General features: G+C 58.6%; 1 protein-coding gene across 4 annotated transcripts in view; it reads left to right on the top strand.

Moving 5' to 3' along the window:
- Positions 1–774: 774 nt before the first annotated feature.
- The window catches only part of SCARB1 (scavenger receptor class B member 1), a 64,404-nt gene continuing 41,376 nt past the window's right edge, over positions 775–23,802 (top strand). For 3 of the 4 annotated variants that reach the window (XR_006730758.1, XM_045535018.1, XM_045535017.1), the window contains exon 1: positions 1,461–1,796. Coding sequence is in view for 2 of the 4 variants with exons in the window: in XM_045535018.1 (XP_045390974.1) it covers positions 1,671–1,796 (126 nt within the window). In the remaining 2 variants the exon portion in view is untranslated. Of the gene's footprint in view, positions 869–1,460; positions 1,797–23,802 lie in introns of those variants that run through there. The other variant, XM_045535020.1, reaches the window with a different exon arrangement.

Genomic DNA, 23,802 nt, shown 5'->3' with positions numbered 1-23,802 from the left:
TTCCACATCCTAGACACTGTTCTGAGCACTGTCCCATTTTTTCCACCTTCTTTAATCCTCACCACAGCCCTTGGAGAGAGAGAGGCTCTTATTATCCCCATTTTACAGGCAAGGAAACTGAGGCACAGAGAAGCCCAAACCACTTGCCCCTGAGTCTGGATTTCTCAGAACCTGTTCCTCTAGGTCAAGGTGGGCCCCCTCTTTGGGGCACTGGACAGTATCGGGTCTCCTTAGAGGAAGACGGTACCAGGCAAGGCCCTCTGGCCAGTACACAGAAGGTGCTCAATAAATGTTTCAGGCCAGGGCATGTTGCTTAAGGATGGGCCTGGGAGAAGGCTGCTTTCTTCTAGGGATGAAGAGAGTTCCAGAAGGTCTCATTCTGAGCCCTTGAGGACAGGGTCTTCCTTGCCCAGGTGTTGGGGACACAGCCCTCCTGTCCCCGTGTAACCCAGGAGGAGTCTCTTGCCCTCTCAGTAACACCTTTCACCAAAGAAGGGGCCGGGCCCACGCCAGGGGCCCAAACTCAATGTGGGGTGGGCGGTGCGGGCACCAGGAGGCAGCCAGGCGGGGGCTGGGGAGCACTGCAGGGGGGCAGGCCCCTGAGGGCAGCCACCGCTCAGTGCCAGCCCATGGCTGTGCCCCCTGGGAGCACTGATGGCAATGACGCTCATCAGCAGTCTCTGTCTTCCTTAGAAAGCAGGGACTTAGTCTTGCTGACTTAACATCTCTGTGCCTCAGTTCTCTGATCTGCAAAATGGAGCCATCCCGTGCCACCTAGAAGGCCCTCATTCATTCATTCATTCCGGAACGCCTGTTGAGCGCAAGCGACCCGCCGGCTGGGCTGGCCCTGTCGCAGCTGGGGCAAACGGTAAGCGCAAAGCGTGGGCATCATTGCCAGGTGGTGCCCGGCGACAAGGATGAGCGCCGGAGGCTGGGCGCTGCCTCGCACAGGGCGGCGGGGGAAGAAGCCTTTGGTTAAGGGGGCGGGACCCCCCCCAGGCGTCCGTGTGCGGGAACAGAATTCCCGGCAGAGGGAGTGCAGAGGCTGGTTCCGGGCAAGGGAGGGCGGGTTGGAACGCGCGTGCTGGGACGGGCCGAGGGTGGTGGTGGCGAGTGCATCCCATCTTAGGGCGCTGCGTTCCCGAGCGAGAACTTGGACCAAGGTGCGCAAAGATGATGCCAGGGACAGAGGAAGTGGGGGGAGGGGCGGAGGGGGAGAGCTCGGAGGGGGAGGGGAGGGGAGAGCGAGAAGAAGGGGGTGACGGGGGCGGGGAGGCGCCCGCGCTGCAAAACCAAAGCAAGAGCGCCGGGCGGGCCTCGGCGGGGCGGGGCGGGGCGTGGCTTGGCAGCCGCGGCCCCGCCCCCAGGCCGATCCGATCCGCGCCCGCCCCGGCCCCGCCCCCCGCAGGCTCTGTCCCCGCCCGCCGCCCCCGCCGGAGTCCCTGCTCCCACTGCGGCCCGCCCGGGGGCGGTCCGGCCCAGCCGGCGATGGCGCATAAAGCCGCTGGCCACCTGCTGGGCTTCTCCTTGGAGCGCCGCCGTCCGGGCCCCGCCGTGCCGCTGCGGCCCGCGTTCCCGGAGTGCCGGCCTCTGTCGCGTCCGTCGCGGTCCCCGTCCCCCGCCAGGCGCCGAGCCCTGCGAGCTCCGGGCGGGCACCAGGGCGCGCAGGCATGGGCGGCCACGCCAAAGCGCGCGGGGCGGCCGCGGCGCTGGGCGTCCTGGGGCTGCTGTGCGCCGTGCTGGGCGCCGTCATGATCGCGCTGTTGCCCTCGCTCATCGAGCAGCAGGTCCTCAAGGTGGGTGCGGGGCGCCCGGGTCGGCGCGCGGCCCGGCTGGAGGGCGCCGACGGGGGCCAGGGGCGCTGCCGGCGCGTTGGCGACCGGAGCGGGGATCGGCGCCCTGGGTCGGGCCGCAGAGCACGGGGAGGCCAGCGCGGCTGCTCCGCTGCAGGACCCCCTCTGGCCCAGGCTGAGGCCCAGGGCAAAGGGGGCACCCAGGGGCTTGGCTGCCCGCGCAGGCCAGGGTTGGGGAGGCCTGAATGAGAGGCCACCCGGGGACCCGACGCCGCCCTAAGGGATTTGGGGCCGGGGCCGGGTCAGCAGCGTGGCTAGGTTGCCCTTGCAGGGCCGCCCGGGGGGGCACCCAAACGCCTCTTTCCCCAGCGGCCTGTGGCCGTGTTGGGTCAGACTGGGACCGCGCTCTGCCTGTCTCCTGTGAGCCCAGCGGGACAGGGACCTTCCCTTCGCGTGCTCCCGTGGGGCTCCCGGGGGCGCGCAGCCCGCGGTAGGTGCTCAGCAGAGCATCCCCTGCCGCCCGGAGCCTCCCGGCAGAAACTCTTTGGCAGAGGCAGCGTCGGCTGTTCTCCCCCGCGCGCGATAAGCCGCTTTTCTCCCGCTCCCGCTCCCGCTCACGGGAGGCGGGCTCCAGCCCAGGGTCCTCCGGGAGCAGCAGCCTGAGGTCTTTCCTCTGATCCTGGCCTTACACAGCGTTGCCCTTTTAACCGGGGAGACAAATTAGGCCGTCAGCTGTCTCTGCCCTGGGTGGCCCGTGTGAATGAGCCTGGCTGGGGTCAGCGCAGGGCTGGGAGATTGCAGAATCTGCAGCCTCTCAGAGCTCTGCAGCCACTGAGCCAGCACCTGCAGTGCCTGGGAGGGGAAACTGAGGCTCGCCTTTACCAAAGGTCAGCCTGACACAGAGCTGGGGTGACCATGTGGAGATTGTCATGTTAGGTGACATCTTTCCCCCCTGGCCTGCTTCTGTAGACCGAGTTTCCTGAGAGCGGGGCTTGTCCACAATCACTGTGCCCAGTTCACAGTGAGCGAGTGAATGAATGAATGAAGGATGCATCTGCGTAGACGCTGCTGCCACTTCTTGGGACCTGGCTGGCTTTAAAGATGGAGCAACGTTTGGCCCTTCTCAAGGTCTCTGGGGGAGCAGCTGTCTTGAGTCACCCTGGCCACGCTGTGTGTATTTTTTGGTCTTTCCAGTCGTGTCCAGTTCAGTTCTGCAATCCGATTGCAAAGTGGTGAATGGCGACAGGGCCTCTGGGAATGGCGGGAAAAGCGACAGAACTGCTGCTGCTTCCCCGTGGCAGCCGGGGCTGTTTCTCTGTTATGCTTTTCAGAGTCGCTGTGCTAGCTTTAGCTCCGTGACAGCCTTGTGGTTTCTGCAGCGCCAAAGACTCCACCGAGTGAACACGGCGTCCCTGGAGAGGCTGTCACTCAGGTGCTGCAAGCAGGTGACCCTGTGCAAAGAGCACCTAGTCTCTTGCTTTGGGTGTGGAGGTGGTGGGGTTTATACCAGATGAGCCTTGTCAGCTCAGCCATTCTGGGGCTTATTTCAGGGTGTTTTCTGTCTCGGGACGTCGATCAGGTGGAGGATGTCAGTGGCGGGGTGTGCGTATGTGTGCACCCACGGCTTTCCTCCCTCCTCCCTCCTCTGGCCTTCCAAAGAGGAAAACCACATTGTCCTCAGTTGTCCCAGAGCTGGGAACTCTGGGCTTAAAGTTGAACGAGAGCCTTCTGGCACCCTTCTGTGGACATCCCAAAGGCGATTGGTTTAGGGCTGAGTGGCGTGAAGGCAGGAAGACAGAAGCCACGCCCAGCCCAAGACAGCCACTTCTTGGATGGCCCAGCTGGAGCCCCGGCCAAGTGCCTTCCCCGAGAAGAAGAAAGCCCGTGTTCAGAGGACGCTAGGATGGGCAGGGACGGCTGCCGGTGTTTTCTTTGGCTGCGCGTACCCATGTGCAACTTGAATGGGAGGCCTTGTGCTTTTATTTTTTTATTTTTTTTATGCTTTTTGGTTCATGAAAGGAGCCCATACAGTCGGCCCTCTGTATCCGTGGGTTCCGCATCGTGGAGTCAGCCAACCTCTGACTGAGCATATGTGGGAAAAAAATAACAATACAACTATAAAAATAATACAGATTTGAAAAATATTATATAACAACTATTTATATAGCATTTACATTGCATTAGGTATTCTAAGTAATCTAGAGGTGGTGTACAGGAAGATGTGTGTAGTTTACGTGCAAATTCTACACCGTTTTATATCAGGGACTTGAACCTTCCCGGATATTGGTATTTGTGGGGATTCTGGAGCCAATTCCCATCTGATACTGAGGGACGACTGTATACAAAAGACATGAATACTTGCTTGTAAAAGAAATTCAAATGTTGGAAAAAAGAAAAAGTTCCTCCCATTATTCTCCTCCCCAGCTATTATCACCATCACCAGTGCGGATCTTTCTAGACCTTTTGCTGTGTATCACAAGCACATATGTGTATGTATTAATATATATATTTCACATACATTGAACTATATTATACATAAATATCCTGCAGTTTGCTTTTCGATTCAGCAATAGCACTTGAAGATTCTTCCATGTCGTCCCAGTGCATTTTTCTCTCTGCCGCGTGGCGTTCCTCTGAATAATATGTATGATATATACACACTTGCTCACCTGTTTCTGCACTGAATGATCATTTTCTCCGTCGCAGACCACAGTGAGCGTCCTGTGTGTGCCTCTCCGTGTGCATGTACGAACCCCTCCGTGGGGGAGATTCCTACAAGTAGAACCTCTGGACAGGAAGGTGTGCTCAGTGTAAATTGTGACAGTTCCCGCCAAATTAGCCTTCTGGACAGTTCTACCATTTTTACTTCCACTAACAGGGCATGAGACACCCCCAACCCTCCACTTCCACTTCCCACTCCTCTCTGTCAGTGCCGGAGAGGACCGATTTATCACCGCCAGTTTTTAGTTAATCGAGTGCCTCTGATTTACATTTCTCAGGTGACTGGTGAGGGTGAGGAGGAACATGATGCGTTTCGAAACCCGTGTCAGTTTCTGGAGCTCAGGGTTGCAGGGCCTGGCGGTGCCAGTTGCCCACGGGGACCTCAGGCCGGTTACTTCCTCTGAGCCGGAGCGTCTTTCTCCAGCCCCAAGACAGGGGTCAGATCCGCTTTGCCCCCCGCGAGATTGTAAGCTACAAAGGAGACCACGTGTGTGTGTGGGAATGCCCGGATGTTACCTGGTTCCTCCTTTGCATCCGACAACGGCGTTGTGATGTGGAACAGAGGGAGGCAATGGAAGTTCTCCTTTGTACAGATAAGGAAACCGAGGCATGGCGAAGGTCAGTGACTTGCCAGGGCGCCCAGCCCGCGGCAGTGGGGGCCGGGAGTCTGCACGCTGAATCTCGGTCTGCCCTCCCGTGGGGAATAGGAATTACACGGGAGCGCTTCATCCAATGGAGGTCTAGGTCCAAGTTAGAAGGAAAGGAACCAGAGGTATGTGTTTCAGCATGGGCAGCCCACCAGAACACATTACTAGTTGAGAAAAGCTCAGGTGCTATTTATGTTTGAAAAAAAACCACCATGCAATAGTCCGTATGTTCAATGGGTTAATCCTAGAGCACATAAAAGCCTGGAAAAGGTGCAGAAGGGCACACGCCAGACTAGCAGACTCGGTTACTCTAGAGGCGGAGGGGAGAGGACTGGGCATGTGGCCAAAGGAAGCCTAATACTTTATCTGGAATGATCCTATTTTTTTTAATAAAGAGAATGTATTCATATATTATGTGTTTAATTAAAAATTCCAAATGAGCAGGCAGGGGTGGTGGCTCCCAGCACTTTGGGAGGCCGAGGCAGGAGGATCGCTTGAGTCCAGGAATCTGAGGTTGCAGTGAGCTTTTATTGGGCCACTGCACCGCAGCCTGAGCAACAGAGCAAGAGCCTAAAAAAAAAAAAAAAAAAAAAAAACCACAAAGGAACAGATACAGTAGCTTTCTGCAAAGAGTGGCGGAGTGAATCAGATCTACAGACACAGGAGGTGCTGGCAGAGGGGCCCTGTGGTTGGTGGCTTGGAGAGGCCTCGGGGCAGCGAGACTGACTTCTTCTCCTTCACCCAGCTGGAAGGGTTGCACAGAGGTGTGTGGATCGAACGCACCACGGGCCGTGAGTGTGAACTTCACGGCCCCCACTCACAGGTGGCTTTGCTGTGTGCCACCCGGGGTTCAGTGTTCCTTTGTGAAGATCATCTCGCTGAGTGCCGGCACAGTGCTGTGACACACGACTTACTGTCAGTTAAGGAGACAAGCTGAAGAGAGTGATTTGCCTCGAGGGACCTGAGTGGGGTGCGGGTGTGGGTGTGGGTGTGGGTGTGTGAGAGTGAGAAGATGTCCCAGCGGCAAACCCCATGAGGGACGGGGATTTTGCCCCCGCTGCCTGGAACTCGGCCTGGCGTGCAGCTGCCCTTGGGTATTTGAATGAATTGCGAAGGCACAGTCCAGGTTCCTGGGGCACACGTCCAGGTCCCTGTGTGTCTCCGGTCCTCCAGGAAAGGCCTGGCTGGGCTGCAGGGAAAGGCTCATCTGCCAGGCCACTGTCTTTGGTGACAGGGCTTGTGGCCTTCTCCCATGTCCAGGACGGAAGCTGAGTCCCCTCTGCTGACTTTAAGTTGGTTTCTAGTCAGATAAACCTCAGGTGCTTTGTGCAGCTGCGGGGGGCTTCCCCCTACCCGTGTTCCCCATCTCAGTAAATGGCACTTCCAATTGTCCCCGCAGGTGTAGAGGTGAAAGCCTTAGGCCACCTTTGCCTGTATGCTTTTTTCTGATATCTCTGTGTCTGGTACATCAGCAAATCTTCCTGACTTTCCCTTAAAACATGTCACCATCTCCTCCCCACGCTGCCCTCCCCTGCCCAGTGCTTGGACTGGTGCAGTAGTCTCATCCCCAGCTCTGTAGGCAGCCAGAGGGGTCCTGTTAAGTCACGTTTCCCGGCTGTTCACAGCCCTTCCAGGTTCCCCATCTCACTCTGAGTGAACCCCAAAGTCCTTTCAGTGGCCTGAAGGTCCCCCACGACCCCACTCCCATTCCGTCTCTCACCTCAGCCCTGCTCATCTCCTTGGTGGTCCGGAGCCCACCGACCTGGGCCCACCTCGGAGTCCCCAGCTGGCTTCCCCGCTGCCAGGGAGGCTCACCCCGCAGCCAGCTGCTCAGCTCGCCCCCACTTCCCTAAAAGTCACCCGAGTTACGCTGTATGTTTATTTGCATATTCTCGTTCTCGCTCTTGAACTTGGAAGTCTGAAGGGCGCGGGGGCTTTCCTGTCACTGTCACTGTGGTGTCCCCGAGGGCCAGAGCAGCACCTGGGCTCCTGGTAGACCCCTCACCACTACGAGGACGGCAGAGTGGACCGGGCAGTACGTGCTGTGAGCTCAGGCTGCTCCTTTACCCCCCTCCCCCCGCCCCGGGCCTCAAGCCCCTTACTCCCCGCCCCCAGCCAGAGCTGCACGGGGACTGCAGGAGCCCAGGCTTCAGGGCGGCCTGGACGTCACGGACCGTCCCTGAGTCTGTGTCCTTTGGCAAGTCTCCTTTGCCAATCAGTCAGTTAGAAGGTGAGGGTTGATGAAAGATGACAGTTAACGGGCACTTATGTGCCGGACACTGGTCCCAGTGTTTTACACGTATGAACGCATTTCTTTTAGTATCTAAACAGCTACTGTTGCTTCTGTTTTATTGAGGGAAATGGGCACACAGAGAGGGAAAGTAACTTGCCCCATGTCACACAGCTCCAAGTGGTAGAATCAGGGTTTCGACCCAGGGAGGCCGGTACCGAATGCCCAGTAGGCTCCCACCCGACCCCCCAACAGTGGCAGATACTTGGGGGCAGAGAGGGGCCCTTCCTTCTCTCTGCATCGTCAGTGGGCAGCAGGGGCCCTTCCAGGCTTTTCTCCTTATAGTCACCAGCCCCCCCAAAACCTGCTGGTGCAGAGCCCCCCACCTCCCCCTTTCCTGGGCAGTCTGAGACCAGCGATGTGTTCTGCACTCACAGACGCCAAGTGACGCTCTGGGGAGGGTGGCCCCTTCCTAGCCCGGGGCTCCGGTGGCCCTGGGGCTGGAGGCCCACCTGTCCTGCGGGGGCTGCTGGGCTGGATCTGCACCTTTGCCGAGGGCCGCCCCCCAATCCCCCTAAGCCCCCAACTCCCCTCCCCCCCAACCGTGGAGTCTGGGAGCGAGTCGTAATGTTGTGAACAACAGGGCGCATTTCGGGACCCACACGTCCGTACAGGTAGGACGGTGCTGTGGTGGGTAGCTGGTCACGGGTGGGGAGGGGGCTCCGTCCTCTGGGGACAGTTGGGATCCCAGGTGTGCTCTGGCTGCTGTTTTGTTTTTCTTCCTCTTTCCTGCCCTTGAACTTCCTATTCCTCCTGCTGCGTGAGAGAGCTATTTCCACTTACTCCCTGGCGACAGCTGAAAACATGGGGCTATTTTTAGTTTCCCTGAGTCTAGTTTATTTTTGTTTCCCTCTTTGCTCCTGGTGGATTTGCGTCTCCCTGGCTTCAGGAGTGCGTGTGTATGTTTCTGCACACACGTGTTAGTGCGTGTCCACATGTGCTGCTGGTGAACACATGAGTGCTGGCACACCAACATGAGTTTGTGTCCTGATGTGTGGCCACATGTTGACGCATGTGCAAACGCATGTGTTGATATGTGGCCACATGTGTTGCCATACCACGTGTCTCGCTGCGTTTGTATTTGCATCTGGTGTGCTCACGAGTGTCGGCCTGTGCCCACATGCGGTGATGCAGGCACACATGTGTTGGCACATTTGTACATGCACACACACGTGTACATGGCTTTATGCGTGTCATTGTGCCTTGACGTGTGTGTACACATGCATGTTGATGTGTCCACTGTCGTCTGGCCTTTCTGGGGCCAGGCCTGGCACCGGGCTATGTTTGAGCTGCCTGGATCTTCCCATTCCGGGAAACGCTCCCCGGCCCTTCCTGGAATCTCCAACCGTGGCTGTACTGATGCGCTAGAACGTGGGGAGGCTCAGCTCCCCGGAATGACCTGACTCCGGCCTTCAATTTCCGGAAAGGGACACGGACGTGGGTCCCTGCTGAAGAGGCCTTTTTCCTGGATGCGTCTGGGCCCCAGTGCAGAGCTGGCACCTGCCGTGTGCTCTGTGCGCGTCTGCGGGTCCCGTCAAAGGTCATCAGTGTCCAGATGGGTGTTCTGTGTCCTCGGTCAGCAAAACAGAGGCCCCTGGGGCCACAAGCCACTGTCCCCAAGGCCGACACCAGAAGTGTTCTCTGGCTCGCGCTCTTGGGACTAGAGGGATCCCTCGACTTCCCCCCAAGCCTTCTGCTCCAAGAGGCTCTAGGATCTTGGGCAGCGCAAACACATCAACAGTGCAAAGAACAAAGAGAGAACCCCTTTTGTTCACCCCAGCTCCCTCCCTCTCCTTCAAACGTGACCTTGGCCTCTTCTGGTCCCCGGAGTGGCCAGGCTGCAGCTGAAACACAAAGAGAAACAAAAACAGCACAAAAAGCTTCATTCTTGGCCTGGGAGCCTCAGAGGGCCCAGGAGTTGGCTGTTTCTTCCCAGAGCCCCGGGGTAAGGTCTGAAGCTGCTCAGTCTGCTCCCAACCTCCCCAGACCAGAGGCCCAGGGCATGGCTGCCTTCATGTTTCTGTTTTCCTTTCCCTTTTTCCACTGTTTCTTCCTGCTCACCAGGGCCTGGTGCTGGGGATGGGGAGGGAACTGGATTGGCCTGACTCTTGTTCGCTTCCTGGCATTGTGGGTGGAGTTCCTTCCACCTCCTCTGGAAGCTTCTAGAAGTCCACTTGAGCCGCTTTAAATGTTCATTCTCTTGGTTTTCCTGTTCCTTTGCTGGCTGGCTGCTCTGGGTCTCCCGTGTCCCTGACCTCTTGCTGGTGGAGTGTCCCGGGCTCGGCCTTGGCCATCCTTTCCGTGCGAGCGCGTCCAGGCCCGTGTGTTAAATGCCGTCTTTGTCCTGACCACTCCCGAGCTGGCGGCCCTGGGCCCTGACCTCTCCCCTCAACTCCAGCCTCGAGCACCCAGCGCCAGGCCCCGTATCTCAGCCCGGGGGGGCGAAGGCGGCTCCCACTCGCCCTCATCCCCTCCCAGCCTCCCGCCATCTTCCCATCTCGGCCGCCCCATCCTCCAGCCTGACTCCACTTCCACTTCCACCTAGAACCTGCCAGGGAGTTTTGTGGCTTCGTCTTCAAAGTATACCCGGAATCGAACCCCTTCTCACCACGCCTGTGGTGCCACCACCTCTGACCTGGATCCCTGCATCCGCCTCCTCGCTGACGTCCGAGTCACCCTTGCTCCCAGCAGGGTTTTCCCGACAAGCAGGGGTGGGGGGTCCTATGAGAACTACCAGCAGCCACTGTCCCCCTCTATGCACAGCCCTGCCCAGGCCTGGCCCGTCCCCCAGGAGTCAAAGCCAAGTCGTTCCCCTGGTCCAGGAGGCCTGTGCCAACGCCCCTGACGCCTTTCTGGCTGCGTCGCTGTCCCCAACCCCTTGCACACTGGCCTCCTGGCCGTCCTCAGACACCGGCACAGTCACCTTAGCTCTTCCCTCTGCTGGAGCCCCCTCCCCTGACGTGGGCTCGCACCTCCTGGAGGTCTTTGTTCAGACCTCGAGTGCTCACTGTGACCTCCCTCTGCTGAGATTCAGGATCCTTCCCCACCCTGCTGCGTCCTTCCCGCAGCCCTTCTCGCCGACACTCCCCGTTCCCCGCGTGCCACGCTCATTGCCTGTTTGCTGTTTCTCCCCAGGAGAGTGTGGGGCCGTGAGGCCGGGGACCTTTGCGTTGTTTGTAGCTGTGTCCCGAGCACCTGGAACGACGCCCAGCACATAATCGGAGCTTCCCAAATACTTATTGAATGGATGTTTAAAAGACAAGAGTTGTTTCACAGGATGGTTCGTGACTCGTGGCAGGTTGTGGTCTTTGGCAGGGGCATGGGGCCTGCTCCCCTCCACCTACCACGGCCACTGCCACCATCTCTTGCCAGTGACTGCTGGAGCTTCTTGGTGGGGCTGCCTGCTCTGCCTGTTCATGCTACTCTGTTGTCACTTCTCACCATCCAAGCCAGAATGCTCTTTAAAAAATGCAAATTGGATCATTCCACAAAGCTGATTAAAATCTGTGTTTGGCATCAGACCTGTCTGCCCCCACGGCCCATAAGTCCCTTCTTCACTGGCCCCTCTACCTCCCCTCTTGGCATTCCCACCTCAAGGGCCTTCCGTTTCCTCTAATGCCTCATGTTCTTCCTACCTCAGGACCTTTGCACATGCTCTTCCTTCTGCCCGGACTGCCTTTCCCCCGTCTCTTATGCCTGGTTCCCCTTCTATGTTTCAGCTCAAATGTAACCTCTTGAAGAAGACACCCCCTGACCCCCAACTCCTCCCCATCGACAGGTGTCCTCTGCCTCCACTGTCTGCTCCACCTGTGTTGTAAGCGTTCCATGCTGTTCCCCCTGAGCCTCGTCATTCTCTGAAATTATCTCGTTCACTTGCTTGAGGTTCCGTGAGGACAGAGACCTTGTCTGTCGTGTTCATGGCTGTATTCCATAGATGGAGACCCTTGTCCCTGGGCAGAGAGCCGGCTAGGGTGGGACCCTGGGCTGAGACAGGGAGAGGGTCCCAGGGGCGGGGGGATTCTCAAAAGCATGGACTTGGGACCCAGACTCCTTGCATTCAATCCTGGCTCTTGCACAAGTCCTGTCTGTGCAGCTTGCACTTTCTGTCTGTGGGAGTGAGTGACATAACCTTGCTGGGCTCCAGTGTCCCCAGGCCTGCCCACCTACCTTCCCCAGGTGGGTCATATGCCCCAGAAGCCTGGGTCCCTGGGGTGCATCCACAGATTCAGGGCCTGAGTCTTAACTCGCTGCATGTGGATTTCAGTGACTTCTCTCTGGTTCCAGTGCCGGGGTGGCTCCCCTGTCTGAGCGTTGGGTGTCTTTTGACTGACCTCCTTCCTGCCCCAACATGCAGGTGAGGTGGCCGGGAGGAGAGGACACAGGTGTACAAAGCTGTCATCGAGGCTGTCTGTGGATGGTGGGTCAAGAATAGCACCTGTCCTGGCCGAGGGGCCACGGGAAGCGCAGAGGCTGATCTGGGGCCCCCTCCTCTCCCTCTGGGAGGGAGCAGGAAGCCTCAGGCAGGTGCCTTGGGCCCATCGGGCCTCTTGGATTGGGATGGGGCTGGGAGTGTTTCCCTCCCTGCTGCCATTAAGCCGAAGTTCATTATTTCCAGTGGAACCATTTGAGCTTCGCGTTCGTGTCCTCAGCAGCAGAAACGGTGGGAGGCCGAGTGGGGAGACTGAGTCCGTCCTGCAGGTGACTTTCCTCTGCAGGGAACGTTGCAGGTGTGGCTCACGTGCATGTCATTTACGCAGACTTGCCTATGTGCACTCAGTTAAAACAAATAAAAGGAAAAGAGCAGGGCCGCCCCCAGGTGGACTCGGTTCGTGCCGGGGAGGGAGTTTCCTGTGACCCTGGGGTCCCTCCCGTGGGTCCCCGGCCGGGCTGAACGCAAGGCTGGAATTCAAGATTGACACGGTTTTGTGCACACGCTTCGCTCTGAGGCTTAGGAAATAAACGGCCACGCTGGGAGATGCTGGCTGCTTTGGACTTCCCGAGAGGTCTCCAAAGGACAGGGTCTTCCTGAGGGACGTTGCAGGTCCGGGGACTAGAGAATTTTCCCAGTGGCTGGGAAAAGTGACGGAGGGAACGTTCATGGGCTGTGATTGGTTGGGCTGGGATCACGTGTACAAACCTGGACCAATCACTGCACTGCGGCTTCCGAAATGGGCTGTTCTGATAGGTCAGGCTTGGGTCCCATGCCCGTTTGGGGCCAGAGGAGGAAGTTGTTCTTCCCCAAACCACTCAGGGGGGAATGGCGGGGTGCCCTCGAGGAAGAGCGAGGGGCTGCTAGTGAAAGGAGGAAAGGGTGACACGCAGCAAAAACGGTGCTGGGCCCCTTTGCTCGCAGGCGGTTTCCGCATTTCCTCCCCCCATTGCCTCTCACTGTCACTCGTCATTATAGCAATAGAGATTATTTTGTTTGACTGTGTATCCAAGACCTCTTCAGGAGGTGGTAGCTTATCAGCTAATTGTTTTTATCGGGGAAAATTTCATAAATTATCAGCCTGGTAGATCTGGAACTACTCGTGTTTCACTCAGTTCCAGCTTTGAATTTTTCCGCAAACCTGGAGGAAGCAGGGGTTTACTCGAGGCCACAGAGGTGGTTGGCAGCAAGTGCTGGAGGGGCAGACTGTTCCAGGCTAGCTGGGGATGTGGGACGCTGGGGGCAGAAAGTCACCAGGGTTCCATCGGCACCGTGGCCTGCCCACATCCTGGTTTTTATAAAGTGGGGGAGATGTCAGGGCCGGGGTGTGCCGAAGTTCAGGCTCTGTCCTCCCCGGGCAGGAGGCTCTGGGGGTGTGCGCTGGGCGGGGAGGGCAGGGGTGGGGGTTGAGCCTCCCGGGACCCCGTGGCCTGCGTCACAATCTGCCCCGGCCCAGCTGAGGAGGAGGCGATCGGGAATCCTAGCCACGCGTGTGCTCTGCAGTGTGTCCCAGCACACGCCTCGGCACCCTGCAGGCCCGCTGGCCCTTGCCCCAAACCGCGGGGCCCACCGTTCTCTGTGCGGGACGGTGTGGAGGCTGCAGCTGCTGCCTCGTGTGGGGGGGATCATCCACCACGACAGCCAGGCCCCTCTGTGAGCTGAGAGAGCCCTGGGTGCCCACATGGGGACCTGTCACCTGGGCGAGGGGTATGGGCAGAGTGCAGCGGGAGGAGCTGGACAGTGGAGGGCTCTGGCTTGTCACCATCAAGGTCATTCATGAGTTCCCCAGTCCCCAGGCTTCTCTCCAGACCTGGGCAGCACTGCCGTGTCCAGCAGCTTAGGTGGATCTGAGCGTATGGACGTTGGAGAAAGGTGGCCCAGGTTCGAATCCTGGACCCACCACTTCCTAGCTGGGTGCCTTCGGGCAAGCAACTTAACCTCTGTGCCTTTTCCCCTCTTCTGTAAAATGGACTTAATAAAGTATATCCTGAGCAGGGCTTTTATGAAGGGGGAGGAGTTGGCACGTGTCAAGCACTTAGAATAACAGCCCGGCAAGTGCCATATAAGTGTTTGCTGTTTCCAACATCTTACCCTTGTAGACACAGACGTGTAGAAGGATCAGTCTGGCATCATTCTGCCGAAACGGGACCACGTTATGCACGCTGTCCTGCGCCTGGCATTTCTCGCTCCGTCGTCGCTTGTGCAAACCGTCCTCAGTCGCCTGGGATGGTCTGGCGATTATCACGCTCTGATTCTCTAGGCGACAGCGAACGCTCCCCGCCGCGGCGGTGCTGCGTTTGCTCAGCCGTTCCCACGAGGGAGCTTTCCAGCTCATAAAACGGTCTGCAACGCAGCCCGACGTGTTCCTTTCCCGCCCCGGGGTTTTATTTGATAAATTTTATTTTGGAAAAATTGCAAGGACAGTGTAGTTTGCTGCATGTGCGTCTCTCTCTCCCCTCTCTCTCTTGTTGCTGAGCCTTTGAGAGTCACTTGGAGACATCATGACATCTCACCCAGAATATGACAGCGAGTGTGTGGCTTAAGGACAAGGACATCCTTCTCTGTGATCGCAGACTGTAGTCCCACTCAGGAAAGCCCGGATGGGCCACTCCTTTAAGCTGACACCCAGTCTGCCTTCAGAGTCCCTTATGGTCCCTGTAACACTCTTCATTGCAGTTGTTTGTTTTCAGTTTTTAAATCCGGAATCACGTCCTACGTCCTGTCGGCTTGTCTGCTTCTCCTCCTCAGTCTAGACCAGCCCCTCCCTCTTTTTCTTGCTGCTGGGTCTTTCCAGACACTGGTGTTTGTGAAGGGGCCGGGCTGCTTTTTCTTTCTTTTTTTTTAATTTTAAATTTCTATGCTAATCTTCTCTGTATTGTTCCGATTTTAGTATATGTGCTGCCGAAGTGGGCACAGGGCAGTTTTTTGGCAGGTGTCCCTCGGTTTGGATCTGTCTGGTCGCTTTCTCGTGAGTGCACGTGTTCCTCCCGCCGACTCCCGCACAAAAGCCTCCTTGTGTGAGTCGGGCGGGAGCAGAACTCTCCTGGTGGAGCCGGGGTGGTGGCTGGACACCCCCCGCCAGCCCAGCAGCCCTACCCTGCAGTGAGCCGGGACCCCAGGGCGAGTTTGAACCCCTGGGTTGGCAGAAGCCTGCGATTCCTCCTGGCCCTTCCTCCCCCTGCTTCCCCATTTTCCTGGCTCTGAGTCCTTGTCCTCCAGTAGAGATGTGCCAATCCTCCCAGCTGGGGCCAGGCTGTGTCCACCCCAGCATGTCACGTGGCGAGAGATGGTGGATCTGATGCCCACCTGGTCCCTGTGCCAGAAAGGTTGCAGAGCCCTGGGCTGCCAGGGCCAGTCGGGTGCAGAGGGGAGGCCGGATGGAAGGGCGGGGAGGGGCTTCTCTCGTTTCACCTCCTCCAACCTGGCCCCCTGAGCCCTGCAGAAATCCTTGTGCCAGATCACCCTGGCCCCATCTGGCCTCCTGGCAGTGGGGCAGAGGTCATGCTGGCTTTACTCAGCTGAGAGCCGATTGCAGCCGGAATCCCTTGGCAGCTTCGGAATTTGCAAAGTCTCCCTCGTCCCCAGGATTTCCTTCCCCTCCCTGTTCCCAGGCTCCCCGGACTGCACCTGCCGCAACCTCTGGCTTTGCCCTTTCTCAAACTCAGAGTCCTGTTTCTTTTTATTGTGAAATGTTGCCCCCTTCGCAGGAGTTGCACAAGCCCCTGAGGAGGAAACCAAGCTTCTTCCTGCCTGCGTGACTTTCTAGAGCATCACCCTCTATAGCTGTCCCCAAACACCGGGCTTAGTGTGGCCTCATTCTGAACTTGAGTGGAAGCATACCTCTGCACGTGCACTTTGGTCTTGCTGTTTTTGCTTCCCGTTATGTTTGTGAGATTTATTCATCTTATTGCAATGCGCTGCCCCGTTTTCATGGCTGTGTAATATTCCACAAAGATGTCACTATTCACCCGTCTTATTCCTGATGGCTGTGGGCGTGTCTGGTTCTGGTTATGAACACTCCTGTGCCCCTGCCTGGGAGGCCCTCCCGTCTGGGTGGCCCCATTTGGTTTACCCGGTCACCTGTCGAGGGGCATCTGGGCCGTTGGCTCTTGGGAGCAGAGCCACGGTGGACACGCGTATACGCGTGCTCGAGCCCCCTTGTCGAGCTGTGTGTTTAAACCTGGGCGTGTCCTCGTGCTGCCTGCAGCGGTGGAGTCTGCACACGGCAGGGCAGGTGGGTGCACAGGTCCTGGAGCCCCGGGCGTGGGTCCAGCTCTGCCTCCTGCCAGCTGTGTGGCCTTGGGCAGGTTCCTCACCTCTCTGGGCTTTGGCAGGCGTGTGGGTCTGTTTGGGCTGCCGTCACCAAAGGCCACACGCTGGGGCGCGTCCGCGACAGACGTTTATTTCCCCACAGTTCTGGAGGCCAGAAGTCCAGGATCAGGACGTCGGCAGGTTGGCTCCTCCTGTGGGCACGCACCCCGTGTCTCTGAGAGTCCCGATCTCTTCCTATAGGGACACCAGCCAGACTGGATTAGGGCCCACCCTAATGGCCTCATTTCAACTTATCACCTCTTTAGAGGGCCCGTCTCCAAATACAGCCCCACCCTGAGGCACCGGGTGTTAGGGTTCAGCATGAGAATTGGGGGGGTGCGATCCGGCCCATGGCGGTAGGACACCTGAAACTGGCCTAAACCCACACGCCCTACGGGACTGAGGTGGGCACTGCGGCAGCTCGAGGGGACAAGTGCTTTGAGCTGGGGCCGGCACGGGGGGCCCTGCACGCGTGGGCTGTCCGTGTCTGGGGCAGGGCAGCACCGCCACGCCGTGCACGGTAGCTCTTGTCGTGTTGGCTTTTCTCACGCTGCCCCATGTGCACTCCGTCCCGGTTGCCGTGCATGTTTCAGGCTCGTTGCTTCTTGCTGCTGCCTGGACTCCCTGGTTAACGTCTGCTCCGCTTTATTCACTGTCCTCGTGACAGGTGCCTTGGTTTGGTCCAATTCCTGCCTCCACAGACAGCAAATATCCTGGAACCTGCTGCCTTGGACTTCCCCAGAATTTTCTGGGGATGTGAGCTGGACACAATGGCTCACGCATGTAATTCTAGCACTCTGTGGGGCAGAGGCGGGAGGATCACTTGAGGCCAGGAGTTTGAGACCAGCCTGGGCAACACAGCAAGACCCCCGTCTCTACAAAAAATTTAAAACTTGGCCGGGCACTGTGGCACACACCTGTAGTCCCAGCTACTTGGGAGGCTGAGGCAGGAGGATCTCTTGAGCCCAGGAGTTTGAGGTTGCTGTGAGGTATGATCTTGCCACTGCACTCTAGTCCGGGTGACAGAGCAAGACCCTATCTCAAAAAAAGAAAAACATTTTTTTTTCCCTCTGGGGATGTGCTGGGAGTGGAATTGCCGCAGGGCAGCAGGGAAGCCAGTTTCACCAGACTTGCCTTCCAGAAGGGCAGTTGCCGTCTACCCTCCCGTCTCACATCCTCTCCAGCGCTTGACAGCATCGAGCCTTCTGGAACGTCTGGGGTCCCAGTGCGTGTGCGTCTCTGAGTCTGGATGTCAGCCTTCGTCCTTTTGTGAGCCGGCAGGTGGGGGTCTGAGGCGCAGAGGGTTTGAGGGACTTGTTGGAGAGTCACACAGCACACAGGGGCTGGACCCCGGCTCTAAGGCTTGCTCTTTGCAGAAATCGGCGCCCCCTGTGAGCAAGGTCTGGCGTAGGGGAGGACACAGGCTTCCTCTTCTGGGCCGAGGTCAGCTCTCGTTGAGGATGACAGAGAGGGTGTAGACGCCGGTCCTGCTCCCTCCCCGCTGCAGGGAACCGGCCTAGTGGTCTGCTCCTGGCCTCCCGGGGGAGGGTGACTGTATATGTGTGTGTTAGTCTCTCAGGGCTGTGTAACAAAGTAGCACACACTGGGCAACTCACGCAGCAGAATCCCATCTCCCACAGCTCCAGAGGCCGCAGGGCTGCTTCCTTCTGGGGGCTCTGAGGGACACTCTGTCCCAGCCTCCCCCCAGCCTCTGGTGGTGGCTGGCCCTGTGCCGTTGCCCGGCTTGTAGACTCAACACTGCACCCTCTGCCTCTGCCTTCACATGACATTCTACTCTGCGTCTTCTCCTCTTCTGATAAGGACACCTGTCATTGCATTTAGGGCCCGTCCTGAACGCAGGATAGTCTCATCGTGAGATTCTTAACTGATGACATCTGCAAACTCCCCTATTCCAAGTGAGGCCACATTCTGAGGTTCCGGTGGATGTGAGTTGGGGGGACGCTCTTCAGACCAGTGCGGCATGTGTGTGGGTGCCCAGTCCTCCGACCTGCAGAACTCGGGGCTCAAGTCCAGATCCCACTGCTGGGGTTCCGTGGGAACTCACTTTTCTCCTGCAAGCCAGTCCCCTCCTCTGCAAATAGGGCCGGTTTCCTTGGCGCCCACCATCTGGAGGTCAAGTGGAGCGGCTGTTGGGGTCATGTGACTCAGAGGACTGGACGATGTGCTCGGCGGGGCCAGCTCGTGGCCACACGGCCCCAGCTGATGTTAAAATAAGATAAGGAGAGTCAAATAGGGATCTGATCACGCAAATTGAAAACACACGGAAAAGAGTCCAATCTCTGGAAAGGCACAACGTGAAACTGCCCCCTGCCCCCAACCGGTCCTTGCTCCCGAGGTCACTTGCGTTAATAGTTCCTTGTAGCTCCTTCCTGGAAAAAAGAATGTTTGTGTCCGCGGAGGGGGATCCCCTCCCCCGTCCTCCCCGTCCCGGGCCCCCGGCCACACGGCTCACGTCCCACGCCTGCCTGCCTCTCGGTGGGGGCACCTAGACGGGTCTGGGCATCTCCCGCTCCGGCCCACAATCCGTCCTCATCCCAGCACGGGGCCCCGCTCTCCTCCCTGCAGCTCTGCAAACGGCTCTGCAAACCTCCTGCCTCAGTTTCCCCATCTGGTCTAGCACGTGGACTTTGCACCTTGTCAAGCGTGGTAATAATGAAAAGAATGGGCAAATGCCACTTATTACCGTAATTATTATCTCACTGTATGTGGCCGTTCAGAGAGGGGACCAGGAAAACAGGCCCATGTTCTAGCCGTTGTCCCGGGCAGGGCCCTAGCCTCATTGAGCCTCAGTTTCCCCGTCTGTAAGGTGGGGTGATGGTAGTGTCCACAGTGTGGTGGCCGTGGGCAATGGCTTAACCGCTCAGTCTTGGTTTCCCCATCTGCAGCATGGGACGGCGCTGGCGGCTGCCTCATCGAGCTGCCGCGAGGCCTCGGGGAGTGGGGCCCGGTGGTGGCGAGAGCTGTGGCGAGGACGGCGGGGGTGGCGAGGAAAGGCTCGTCCAGGGAACCTCGGACGGGGGGACAAACCCATGCTGACCCGGGAGGTGGGGAGCGGGGTGGGTGCTGGCAGGAGCTGTGGCCACGGCCGTGGGGCGGGCAGCCTGGCCCTGGCCGTCCTCTCCCGCGAGGTGCCAGGGTCAGGGTTGACGTGGAAGCTGCTCTCTTCCTGCGGCTCTGACAGCCGTGCCGTGTGGCCTGGGGCGCAGATAAGCGTGGTGAAGTTGTCAGCAGTCAGGCCATCGTGTCCTTGGTCGGGGAAGGGAGGAGGGACCCGGACTGGGGTGCTGGGGTCAGGGACGGAGCCCTGGGGAGACGTGAGCTGTCCTTCAGCCGGGCAAGGGGGGAGGGGACGTGATAACAGGCAGCCTTGGGTGTCCAGCGTTCCCGGGGCTCTCCCAGTTGCGGTCAGGTGCCTGCGTGGGGGACAGTGGTGAGCTGGCAGGGTTCCCTCTCGCTCCGCGGCCGGGAGTGACACTGGGCGCTTCGCGTCCGTCACCGTCTCTTTAGGTGTATTTACAGTCCTCGATCCGCACAGGGGCCGACCCGGGTGAGAGGCTCCGGGCCGCTGTCTGTGAACCAGCTGAGTGGGGCAGGCGGGACGGGGCCGGGCGCTGGGAGCGGGGGGGACTCCAGGGCCGAGGTGGTGGGCAGGTCGCTCGCCCCATGAGCACGTGTTTGCTATGCACGTCCTAGCGGGAGGCACGGGCTGTGGACAGGCAGATAAACACGTGCACAGCCGGGCGTGGGTAGTGGCAAGAGCTCGGGAGGGGACAAGGCAGGATGGGGTGGCCGGGAGGGCATCTCCGAGGAGGGGCCGGGTGGGGGGAACAGGGCGCCTGGGGGCAGAGGCCAGGGCTGGGAAGGGAGGGAGAGAGGGAGACAGAGCATGGTGCTGGGGGACAGGGGGAGGTCGGGGCGAGTCCGTGGGTGAGGAAGGAAGAGAGCAGATTTGAGATTTCTTTTGCACCAAGACATGCCAGTGGGCTGGGGTTTCCCTGGTTTGGGGAAGTCGGTGGTTGCAGAACAGAGGGAGAGTGTGGGCCTTAGATCTGGTCTTAAAAACACGGCAGGGCAACCCAGCCATGAAAACCCAAGGAGCCCCATGAAAAACCAGGCCAAGGACTTGAAGAGACGTTTCTCCAAGGAGGACAGGCAAGCGGCCGACAGGACGTGGAAAGCTGCCCTGCGTCACTCACTCATCAACCATTAGGGAAATGAAATCGCACCCGCGTGGATGGCCGCCGTCACAGAGGCAGAGAGTGGCAGGTGTCGGCGAGGACGTGGAACCCGCATGCACGGGGGGTGGGGGTGTGAAACGGCTCGGCCCCCACGGACAGCAGTGTGGAGGCTCCTGGAAAACATTCACAGCACTGTCGTGCCACGCAGCAGCCCCACCTGTGGGTGGAGGCCCGAGGGGCATGAAGGCAGGAGCTGGAGGAGGGATCCGGCACCTGCTCACGTAGCAGCATGGCTCACAGCGGCGAGGGCGGGAGCGTCCTGGGCGTTCCTGGCCTGGCGGGTGGTCACACAGAATGGGCACGTGCCTATCGGGGGACATCATTCAGCCTTAAAAAGGAAGGAGATTCTGACACAGGCTACAGCATGGATGGACCTCGAGGATGTCACGCCACGTGAAATAAGCCGGGCACAAAAGGACAAACACTGGGGTTCCATCCGCGGGAGCTGCCGGAGCGGGCACAGTCACACAGACAGACAGCGGCGCGGGGGGCGCGGGGGGTTAGTGCTGACCGGGTGCAGGGCTTTAGCTTGGCGAGATGAAAAGAGGCCTGGGGGTGGGGAGGGGGTGATGGCCGCACGACATTGCCAGTGTGCTTCATGCCACTGAACTACACCTAAAAATGGCTAAGTTGGCAAAGTTGACGTCATGTGTATTTTGCCACGATTGAAATGAAAAGACAGTTGTGGTTGGGTTTCACCTGAAGGGAGAATCGGTCCGGCCCCTCCTGGTTGCGTGGGCCGTTGATTTGCAGCGGGTAGGCCAGCTGGCCCAGCCTGTCGGCCACGGTCGGATGCCAGCGTGCCAAGTGTCTTGCAAAAGACTCAGCTTTCGAAGGAGGCAGGCCTGAGCGTCTCATTCCTCCAGGCTTCACGGCGTGTTCTCGGGCCGGTGCCAGCGGTGGGCCGAGGGAGGCTCGCTTAGCAGCAGTCCTGCGAGGCGTGTTTGCTGCCTTCTTCAGCACAGACCCAGGGCATTCCATTCTCTCTGCCCGGCCACCGGGGAGCAGGCCAGACGCGTCTGCGTGTGGCAGGACAGGGCACCACGCTGGAGGCCGGCCTGGCAGGGGACCGCCCTTCCTGGATTTCTGAATGGCCGAGGTCAAGGGGTTGGCAAGCTCTGTCTGCCCAGGGACAGATAGTGAGTATTTTCAGCTCCGCAGGCCACACGGGTTGTGTCTAACGACTCAGCGGTGCCGCCGCGGTGCCGAGACCGCCGTGGGCGGTGCGGGAGGGAGTCGGGCTGGGTGCGCACAGGCGGCTGTATTTGTACACACACGTGTGAATGTCACACCATTTTCACGCGTCATGAAATGGTGTTTTTCTCTCCATCTGTTTAACCCTTTAAAAAAGTAAAACCCTTGTCAGCTTCTGGGATGAGTAGAAACAAGTGTCGGGCCGGGTTTGGCCCAGGGGCGCGTAGTTTGCTGAACCCTTTCTGGGAGTGGGGAGGAGTGATGCTCGTGCTTGCCAACGGCCGGCTCTGCTGAAGTTAAGGTGTTCAGAACAAGGGTTATCTTCTCCCTGACGAGTGTGGAAAAAGCGGAGCTGGAGTCCACCCCGGTGGAGACTGTGCTTGCCAGGAAAAGCAGTGCAGGTGGGCTGCCTGGAGTTCCCAGCAAGGGGGTGTAACTGCGGAGTCGGGGGGCCTTCGCCCCGATCTGGGGGAGAGAGAGATTGTGCTGATTCACCGTGGAGGCCGGGGTCAGAGCTGTGTCTTCCAGCGGTCTCCTCACCTGTGCCTGAGCCGAGCCACCACGGAGGCAGTGGGCGCAGCGGTTGGCGCATAGGCTGTGGGGTTGGACCCAAGTTCAAGACCCTCTGCCACTGTTGGGGTTATGCCCGTGGGCAAGTAAGTGGTTTACTCTCCCTGTCCCCCACTTTCCTCATCTACGTAGTGGAATGAATAATATTAATAATACCTGCCTCACAGACTAATTATTAGGTTCGAATGAAAGAAAGCATTGTTTCAGATGGAATGTTTTGAGCTGCAAGCAACATAAAATCTGCCTCCAAGGGGCTTATGTAATACAGATGTTTCATTATTATGCTTAATAAGAGTTGAGAGGCGGTAGGTGTTTTCAGATTTCTTCAGGAGTTAAGCAACATCAGGGCAGTGTCTTGGTGTCTGAGCGACTCCCTCGGCCTTGCCCTCATGGTCTCATTATGGCTGCCACAGCGCCGGACATCATGCTATCACATGACATCATTCAAAATGAGAAGGAAAGAATATCGCAACAGGAGGGCTCTGCTGAGGTCTTTGTCTTTTATTGGGAGAGGAATTTTTTCCAGAAGCTTCCAACAGACTTCCCTTTCCTTCTCATTGGCCAGAACAGGATCACGGGGCTACTCAGACTAGAGTCTGGGCCCGCCTTTTCTGAGATTTAGGGCTTTCTAGCCAGTACGTGAACCAAGTTAGGGTTCTCTTAGTGGACGAAGAGGGTACAGATGGCCCTCGGGTGGGCAGCAGCACTGTCCACTGGCCCCGTGTGTGTCAAATGCTTATTTAGCGAGTGGCCTGGCAGTCGGTAACTATGAGCCATCATTGTCATTAGCCTGCCACGTATCAGGCATGTGGAATTTTCACAAATGAACATACCCGGGTAACCGGCACCTAGTTCTAGAAACAACAGCCCAGCAGTGTCCCCCGATGTTCCCCGGGTCACTGCCCCACCCGCAAGGGTAACCACTACCCTGACTTCTTACAGCATAGACGAGCTTCACCTAAACTAACCTGGTTTTTGTGCCCTATCTGGTGAAAGCACAGAGCGGGCGCTCTCGCGTCCGGCTTCCTTACGCTCAACACGGAGATGCAGCCACGTCGCATCTGGAGTTTGGTGACCAGGTTGGCAGTGGCGGCCCCTGCAGCAGCTCCCTGGAGCCTCCGAGCCCGAGCGGGAGGCCCTGCCTGGGCCCTCAGCCCTTTGCGGTTGGGCCCTGTTGGGTCAGCACAAAGGACAGGTACTGGTGACATCTGTCTCCTGCTCCCAGCCCAGCCCGGAAGTTTCTGGGAACCCGAGGACCCTGGAGTTTGCTCTCGGCTCCTGCTGCCTGCCCCCTGTCGCCACCTGCCCCCTGGGGACACACTGGCTTTGGGGCCTGCTTTTGCCCAGACCCCCCTGGGCCCTGCGTGTGGGTCCCCAGGTGGTTCCTGGTGTTCTTCCTCCGTGTGGCTGAGGACGGAGCCGGCTGAGCCCTTTTCAGGGCGGGACTCAGTTTGTGTTTCCGGACACCCCTGTGTCACCGGCATGAGGTCTCAGAAGTCGGGAGGCGGCGGGCACGTCTGCAGCCCCAGTGGTCAGAACAAAGGGGCCTCCTCTGGGCCACTTGAAAGCAGCCGCCTGGGGAGTGTCC

Source organism: Lemur catta, chromosome 21 (assembly GCF_020740605.2).
Source record: "Lemur catta isolate mLemCat1 chromosome 21, mLemCat1.pri, whole genome shotgun sequence".
Lineage (NCBI taxonomy): Eukaryota > Metazoa > Chordata > Mammalia > Primates > Lemuridae > Lemur > Lemur catta.
Note: the sequence above shows the minus strand (reverse complement) of the source record. Positions and strands in the feature narration are given on the sequence as shown.